Here is a 9,293-nt window from a genome sequence, read left to right as displayed (position 1 = left end):
AAGAGTTACAGCCTTCAGCCAAAGGGCAGGGAAGCTGCTCAGAGGGATTGCACCATCCATTGGCAAGATGCAGGTGCCCCTGGTGTGAGTGGCAGCACATTGCTCATGAGGATGTAAAGAGCAAGTTGAAAGCATAAAGTGAGCACTGCCTTGTTCAGTGGAATAAAATGGAAGTTGTGGTTTTAAAAGGCAGAATGTTATTACCAAAGCTGGAATTTGGCATGGAAATTGGTGTTAGTACTGTTCATTAATGTTGTTGTTTACAGAGAAAGTCTAGCAAGGCAGAGAGCCTCTCCTGAGAGGCTGTAGGTACTTTGAGTGCACAGAATAAGATAGTTCGGTACAGATTTCTCTTGACTGGTTAGCACAACAGGAGCAGCACTTCAGTGGGGCTCAGTCAGCTTCCCTAACCCACACTCCTGAATCTAAGCATTAAAGGCATTTCTAGGCTTAATCAGGTCTTGTGCCCTGGTACACATCAAGCATCCCACTGAAGACACCTGGAATTTAAACACAATGAGCAGTGACTATTTTGTACCTATTTCTTAGTCTTGGATCTTGAAACAAATGAATATTTTTACCATACCTCTTTATGTTTGTGTTCTTTTCTCAGTGACTTTTCTAAAACTTTAGCTTCATATTCTGCTCTTGGATGTTCCTGTGAAATAAGACATATTTAATAAAAAGCAAAATTACTTCTTTTCTTTATCAGCCACATATGAACTGTTTGCAGGTCGATTTCCCGATAGTCTCTGAGTTTTCTAACTGAATTCCGATTCACTTGGTATGTCATTCGTGTCAGCTGAGAGCTGACTGCAATTAAAAAAAAAAGTGTTAAATCCCATATCATTCACAGTTCTACAGCAGCAACTGCTGAATGATCTGGACAGCCACGTGCACTACTATGTAGATTAAATTTAACACATGAGATTCACAGCACAACCTGCAGACAGCAAGGCTCACACCAAGTGACATGATGCTTGGATTTTAACTACCTAGATTTCTGATCAAAATCAAAGGTTAAATTTAATTGGAATTAAAATTAATTTGATAAAAAAATTAAAACTGCAATTTCAGTGATCCTCAGCTCATGAGGGAATCAATTTTCTGCTGTAAGAGTGCAAAATATTTGGCTTTGGGATCCCAGAAAATTGTCAGTTGGGGTGTTTTGGGGTGTTCCCTTAATTCTGTCTTGGACAACATCCACAGATTCTCTGTGTGCACTGAAGGAGAGGGGGTAGGAAACATTTGGAAGTCAGAGACAGCCAAAAGATTCAGGAAGATTCACAGATTCAGAATTCACAATAATTATGCATTCATAAAAGTCAGAATTCAAAGTTATGCGTCGGATGGGAAACAGAACGGAGCTGAAAAAAGTCTGAAGAAGTGGAAAGGGGGAGGGTGTAAAGGCAAAGCAATCAGTGGGGAATCCAAAGAAAATCTGATGCTTGAAAAAGAAGAAATGAAGATCAAGAGATGGCATTCATCAGTAGATATGGAATAAAAAAGGTAGGAGCTATGAAAAAAAAATATTTTCCAAACCTTGACTGCCTCCTTCAGGAAACCAGAAAAAAACCAAGAAAAACAAGAAAAAAACAAACAAATAAACAAAAATTTGATTACTGAACTGTTGCAGATCACATTGGCTTTATACTTTCAAAATTACACAAACCAAACATAGGCACAGAGGATGGCTAGATGCTACCAGAGAAGCATGAGTCACTCACGTTCTACATTTATTCACATTACTGTAATATTGTATGAACTAGGTGTCCCTAAAAACACCAGAAGATGAGACACTTTGGGGTTTAGTATTTGACTGGAAACTCTGATTCTTCCACACAATACTAGCTTAAGCTTCCCTAAATCAGAGCTAGTATATATTATCTAGCACTGACTACCCAAAACACAGTATAAAATATACTGTATTAACAGCTGCTTTTAGCTGTGTAGAGGTTTGAACTCAGACATGAAGGGGATAGACATCGGAAAGATACACTTAATCCTCTCTACTTTCATGTCTACTAACAACAAGTTACCAAAAATAAAAGAGCAGTATAGTATCCAGGAAATAAATCCCTATATTCTCTCCCAATAAACAGGTAGGAACTAGCAAAGCACAGAGGCTGCTGGCACAGGGCACCTAAATCTATCACGGAGGAGATAAACATATTAAGGGGAGAGAATTCAAACAGAAGGACTTTGGGGGTGAGGGGGAAGGAACTGTGCCAGGCTTAGTGAGCTGCATAGCGTTAAACCCAGTGCTGCTGAAGCTTTTGTTTCACGTGAGCAGTATTTGTTGTGCATCTATTTAGAACATCTAAAGATATGACAGGGGAGGTCAGACTTCTTTTAGTAACAGCCATGGGGCAAGGCTGGGGGCTGGGACTGTGCTCTGCTCCAGGAAGGTGTGTCCTTGATTTTTTGAAAAGTGAAAAAACCAAAAAGGTGGGATACAGTTTCTCAGCTGACCGAGGATTTTCTCTCCTTTCCTTCTAAACTTAATTGATTTTGAAGACCTTTCATCATACAGATTTGCCCTTTTCCCCTTTATACTCTTTAGCACATTTAGTATAAACTTGGCTAGGGCTATTACTTTATTTGTTTTAGCCAATGGAAAAAACCCACCCAGTATAAACTTGGCTAGGGCTATTACTTAATTTTTTTTAGCCAACGGAAAAAACCCACCACCTCCACAGTGTGTCCCTCCCAGTGCCCCAAGCCCACATGTCTGGCAATGTTTTCTTAGGTATTTTCCAAGTCAGGGCTTGATCTTGAATCGTTAAAGTTAATAGGAATTTTTCAGTGCTCTTTTACAGTGCTGTAACTTTATCAAGTTCAATACATTCGTTTCTGATTTACAGCAGTGTGTGATGAATGAGATCCTTAGCTGTTGGCACCCTGACATCAGCCTAGCAGAAAGGTCTGAGTTGTATGTTCCATGCCTACACTGCTAGGTGTGACCTGACTACACACTTCCAAAAAAATTACACTTTGTGGCTATACAATTACATTTCTATGGCAACAAGACATACTAGTCATACCCTAACTACAAAAACCTCAAATAGCTCATGTATAGAGATTTTCCTTTCTTCTAAATGATGGAACCACCCCAGGAACAGTTCCCCATGAGGCAATGTCTGTCAGGTCAGGGCAAGGAGCTACTGGTAACACCACAGTGGAAGTCAAAGAGTCAGAACTGAAGGGACAAACCTCCTCCTCTTCAAACCCAGTCAGGTCCCACCTGTAGTTGAGACGCATCTGTTTTCTCTTCCAGTGTTCCATAAAGGTGGCAGCTGCAACAAGAGTTTAACATGTAACATCTAAGTACCATAGAACTTCATTTTTGTTCTCTTTTACTCAACAGTCAGGTCTGTCTGGGAAATGCTGATGTGCCAGGAGCCCAACATTTTATCTAGGTAAGCAAAAAAAAAAGGGCATTTGTTACATCCACAGCTTTTTGCAGAAAGGTGCCTGCAATTTTTAAGGGGTCTAAGAAAGTCAGGCACTTAAGCTTATTTACATATTTGTGTGTGTGACTAATGATATTAGTGGTGTTCATCTGCACATCATTTCATCCCTAAGTTCAAACAAACCTGTGTTTTATCTGTACAAAATATGAATGATTTAACTAACCTTGTACTGATGATAGAGTTATTCCCTCAGAGTTATCAAGACAAAACATTTTTGTATCATTATATAGTGGTCATAATAGTATGGTTGGCTCTAATCATCACACCCAAACCCAAATACTCATGGCAGTGTGAAAGCTGCAGGTGGGTAGGCTGGGAAAGAGGAAGCCTTGAAGGGTTTTTATCATTAAAAACACTACTATTTTCTTTTTGATGGAGAAGACTTGGAGAAAACAACCTCATTAAAGCAATTCTTGAGTCCCAATGAATGGTCCCAGTCTATATCAGTCTATCTGCCCCTGAGACCAAGCGAGTTCTCAGAGGACATATTTAGATGCTGGGAATACACCAGTGTTGCATAATAAATAAGTGATTATGAAAGAGGCAAGTCTACCAAGAAATGGTGTTCCCAGGGGAGTTTCCCGCAGTGAGTATTAACAGATGTGCTCAGAAACATTCATATCCAGAAAAAACAGGCAGGGAGAGGGTAAGAAACTTAAATAGAGAGGAAAGGACACCCTCATGACTAGAGCCAGGCTGGGGCCATGACATTCATTCGCCTTCCAAGAGAAACTCTCACGTGGAAAAGCTACAATTGAGTCCCTTCACAAGCCACAGGCTTCCTGTAAATCAGGATGGCCCTTAGCTGCCTCCTAAGAGGGTCTGTGTCACAGTTGTGGAATTGCCTCCCCTCTCCCCACTGCCGAGTTCTCACGCCCAACTGCAGCTTCCACGCACGGCCAGAGCTATGGAAAATGAACGAGATGTCATTTCTTTGTGCTGCTAGAAATCCTTCCGTGGCACTGACTTACGACTCAGAATGCAAAGACTGTCTGAAACACAGCCAGCTCATTTCAGAAGCCCTCGGTGAAGGTGCCAGGGAGTGATGCACTGTCACTCTGCCAAGAGTACCTGCATTTTCATACTTCATCTGGGCTCGTAAGCGTAAGTGGAGCTTAAAAATTCCCAGAGGTTGCTGTCCAGATGATCTTATCTGGATTCTCTGACATTTTTAATGCCATTTAATACCAAACAGCACTGGGCCACAGTCCATATTTAATGCTGAACTTCTGACCAGGGCTCATTTTGGTTCTATAGCTAGTTTAATGCTTGTGGGAGTGGAGTTCATCGAGGTGTTACAATACCACCACAATACAGAGCCAGCCTGGCCAAATCTTTGCTCATGGTAATACCTCTGACCTTGGGCTCATTTTCTTGCTGTGCTAAGGGTGTCCTGGGTCACCCCAGCAGGTTACTTGGGTCTTCTCTGCCTCAACTCTTCATCTGGGCTTGAATGTAATAGCACAGATTCAAAACTATATGGAAAAAATTCTTATTTTCCCAACTGAAAAAAAAATCTCTTTGAAACAACATTTGTTTTATATCCCATTGTAACACAATGAAATTTTATGTTGACTCCAAGGAAGTCGAGGAGTTTCGCATCCCACCTCAAAACTCTCTCAGGTATTAAGCCTGGTTCCACACAGAGCACAAAAACTGGCTTCTGCCAATCTGCCTTACTTTGCCCAAGAGTGTGAAAAGAATGGATGGAGAGACCATAGCTGTTTGCTAAGGAAAGGAGGCAAACTGTTACTTTTTGGACAACAAGGTATAATGTACTGAGATCTATCTGGGGTTCACAATAATGGTAAATTAAGGAGGCTGAGGCTGATACTTGACTCTCTGCATGAGAGAATTGGACTATTTAAAGTCTCTGACATTGCATCCTGCTTTAGAGTATATCGTATTTCTCCCTATATGCTCCATGGCAAAATGATGATCTGTAAGACAGCAATCCCTCCTCTCTGCTGTGAAGCTGGTTGAGCTCAACCTCCCCCCACCAATTCCCAGCTTTTCCTCCAAATCTGCACCCCACTGTTCTCAAAATCCCTCTGTCCTTATCTCTTCCTTATGGTACTTGATAATGAGCTCACAGCATTGCATCTAAAGCATCGTTATGTCAAACAGAAACCTTGGTGCAAAAGACACTGCTTTAAATTGTTTTATGTTGAACTGCAGTTAAATCAGTTCAGATGAATGGTAATGTAAAAGCAGCTCCCTGTATACTAGAACAAATAAAAACTCAGGGTGTATTATTAGGTTGAAACATAATCCAAAACAAGTTATGTTAAGTCACAGGTGTACAGGAAGGCAAATGTCATCTTGTGCTGCTCTCACTGAAGCTGGGAGTATGTGGCCATTGAATCTCCTCTCCCCCAGCACCCATGGGGTGCCTGAGCAAGGAGGTCCCCATCCCTCCAGCAGGGAGGAGATAAGCTCTCTATAACCATTCCTGAAGACACTCACCAAGATTTCATGAGAGGGTTAATATATTTAACCAAGCTCTGGAGCCATGCCAAGAAGGGTTAAGTGATGTGCTCAAAGTCTGAAGGCAGCCAGCATCAGGAAAAATACCTCTAACACCACTGTTCCCACTCTATGGTCTACTTGCATGATGTTTGCCTGCTGATAAACTTAATTGCATCTCGGAGCACACTCAAGAATCAATGTTGGTTTGTCCTGAAGACGCTAAAGGCCATTACACTTCTCCCCAGCACCCTCCCCTCAAGCCCAGAGTACATTAATACATTTCTTCTGTAATGTTCTAAAGTGGAAGCTGGCTCTGCAAAGAGATGGGTTTTTTTTTCTTTTTGGCAAGCTGTGCAATCCTGTTAATGAAATTTTGACATACCACGCAGCAGTTTTATGACAGATGCTTAACAATTTCATTTGATATTCAGCTTGAGCAACTTTTTGAATTTTAGCCTCCAGTCCAGAATATAAATTTGGGTGTGACAGTTTCATGGGAAAGAAAAAAAGGAAAAAAAAAAAAGAGAAGTTCTTTATATAATTAACTGCCTGAGTATAAATATACTGCTTTATCTCTTTTGTTTCTTCCTGTTATATTTTAAATAATTAAAAACTTAACATGAAGGCATAGATCTTCTTACCCCAGAGAGCCATGAAGACTGAGAAGAAGACAGTTGCAGGGTTATCAAACAGATGACTTGCACGAGCAGTCGCACAAGCTGAGCTCATCTTCCAGTAACTGCACGTTCTGTCACATAAGGGACACATGGTGATATTGTTTCTCTGGTCACACATCTCCATACTGCAACAAAGCAACAAGATATGGAACAGGCACGGTCAGTATGGCTCCATCTTCATGCTCTGATGATCTTTTTTCCTCTGGACAGCAGCTGGCTCTGCTCTGTAGCATCATCTGATGATACCCTCACACTGCTTCCCAGTTCTTGCCCCAGCAAGCAGCTCTGTCCATATCCTACTCCATTGCAGGGGCTGAAATCCTCACACCTCCCTCACCAGGCCTAGTTCTAGTCCAGAATTGCAGGGGCTGAAATCCTCACACCTCTCTCCCCAGGCCTAGTTCTAGTCCAGGGAATAAGAGAGAGCATTATGAGAGGCATATGACTCTATGCTTTTTACAACAGAAGAGAGAAGAGAGAAATGAAATGCAATATTCTTCTTTTGAAATACTAACTACAGTGATAGATAAGGTACAACAAGGGAAGTGCTGAGTATCAAGGGACTGGAGTTCAACCAATTTATCTTCTCTGCACTCCATCTGTGAAATAGCAACAGTGACCCTCCCTTTGACTTTCTTTAACTGTTGGAAGCAGTACAAAGCAATCTTAATGAATAAAGATTGCTTTGGTATCCATTATCTGCTTTGTTATTCAGGGCTCGTGGCTGTTGTACGAACTATGTAATTAGCATCACCAGCTGATGATGCATACACAGGGCAAATAATGCAAAATCAGAGGGCTTTAAAAATGACAATACAAAACCTTACTTAAAAATTAAAAATAGTAGCACACCAAGATTTTGTTCATCTGATCACAGTTGCTTCTCTGAGGGATATATATTCTCAATGCATCTCTCTGTCACACAATGCCCTCCTCAGCATTTCGTGCTGGGAAGCACCAAACCCCATCATTAGCAGTATTTTGTTGGTTTGTTTTAACATAATGATCTGAGTGAGGAAAAAACCAATCACCTGAGCAACTGGCCAAGAATTATTTTTAGTACATCAATACAACCTCCACAAGTAACAATAAATGCTAATGATTTCAAAACAGGCTGGTTTGTGCCCTTGGTAGTGCTCCATCCCTTACTGGAAGCAGAGCTCCGTGGGGCTGTAAGCTCCCCATCCCTGTGGAGGTGGCTTAACTTTAAGCACAGCTTTCAAAAGATGAGGTGTGCAGGGCATGAGGATGGGGAGTGGTAGGAGCACACAGTACTCCAGCAAGAGCCAGTTGGCACAGACAGACCTCAGGAAGCCACAGCCAGTGAACATAGATGGGGGTGTTGGGATGTGGTGGCACAGGGCGAGGGCTAAGAACTGGGAGCCACAGTTTTGGCTGTGCTCACCCTCAATCTCAGACAAAACATTTCTAAAGAAAGGTAACTTGGAGTTTCTAGTGCCCTCCAAGAATAGAATCTATTATTTACTTATTTTACCTGGGTATATTCTCGTCCACAGTTGCACAGCCATAGAGGAAAACGATAATCCCTACAATTGAAGCCGGAATGAGCATTTGTGTATAAACTCCCAGCCAGGCAAAATATAGACCAATCTTCTCTCCAAAGTATTTTCTGAAATGCATTTAAAAAAAAAAAGAAATGAGAGAGAGAAATGTTTCCTATTTCTTAAAATACAACATGGCTAAAATTATGAATCACAGCTGGATTAGGCATGGAGAAAGTAAGATCTGATGACCTGTGGGAATTTTTTTCTTCTCAGACTACTCTCTTTCTCATGATGCTTGGAGTTCATCCAGAGATACAGGCACCATGAAAACAACTCAGTCCAACTAGTCCTTTTCCCCCCTATTTCTACTGTGCATATTGAATCATAGAATGTTAAAGGGTTGGAATGGACCTTACAGATGATCTAGTCCCAACCCCTGCCCTGGGCAGGGACACCTCCCACCAGAGCAGGTTGCTCAAGGCTTTGAACACTGCCAGGGTTGGGACATCCACAACCTCCCTGGGCAACCTGTGCCAGTGTCTCACCACCCTCATAGGAAAAAACTTCATCCTAATAGCTAATCTAAATTTCCCCTCTATCAATTTATACCAATTACTCCTTATCCTATCATTACAGTTCCTAACAAAGACTCAAGATACTGAAGGTTCCTGTGAGGTCTCCACACAACTTTCTCAGCCTGTGCTTTGGATTTTCTGTGAGTGAATCCTCTTATAACAGCATCTCGTTGTCTTCAGAGAGTCTCAGGTCTCATTAAAAGCAAAAGAAATTAGTTCAAAACATGTCCCCTGCAAGCTTTCACTCTAGGTGGGATACAACAGCGTGTTCTAAACTCACAGAAAACTCCTTTTCTCTCAGTGAATTTCCCATTCTCTGGAATCCCCTGGGGTGGCACTGAGGGCAGTATCCCCACGGGGACACCTGCATGAGCAATCTCTGTGCACAAGGTCTCATTAAAAGCAAAAGAAATTAGTTCAAAACATGTCCCCTGCAAGCTTTCACTCTAGGTGGGATACAACAGCGTGTTCTAAACTCACAGAAAACTCCTTTTCTCTCAGTGAATTTCCCATTCTCTGGAATCCCCTGGGGTGGCACTGAGGGCAGTATCCCCACGGGGACACCTGCATGAGCAATCTCTGTGCACAGCTCTG

At 41.8% G+C, this 9,293-nt stretch overlaps 1 protein-coding gene across 1 annotated transcript in view; it reads right to left on the bottom strand.

Annotated features, from left to right (window-relative positions):
- ANO1 (anoctamin 1, calcium activated chloride channel) overlaps positions 1-9,293 on the bottom strand; it is a 44,020-nt gene that overhangs the window by 14,586 nt on the left and 20,141 nt on the right. The window contains exons 10-14 of the mRNA XM_009079594.1: positions 8,115-8,249; positions 6,584-6,744; positions 3,214-3,296; positions 1,543-1,554; positions 587-658 (exon numbers count right to left, since the gene is read on the bottom strand). Of these exons, the coding sequence (XP_009077842.1) occupies positions 587-658; positions 1,543-1,554; positions 3,214-3,296; positions 6,584-6,744; positions 8,115-8,249 (463 nt within the window). The remainder of the gene's footprint in view (positions 1-586; positions 659-1,542; positions 1,555-3,213; positions 3,297-6,583; positions 6,745-8,114; positions 8,250-9,293) is intronic.

The sequence above is a fragment of the Acanthisitta chloris genome, unplaced genomic scaffold (assembly GCF_000695815.1).
Source record: "Acanthisitta chloris isolate BGI_N310 unplaced genomic scaffold, ASM69581v1 scaffold648, whole genome shotgun sequence".
Taxonomy (NCBI): Eukaryota; Metazoa; Chordata; class Aves; order Passeriformes; family Acanthisittidae; genus Acanthisitta; species Acanthisitta chloris.
Note: the sequence above shows the minus strand (reverse complement) of the source record. Positions and strands in the feature narration are given on the sequence as shown.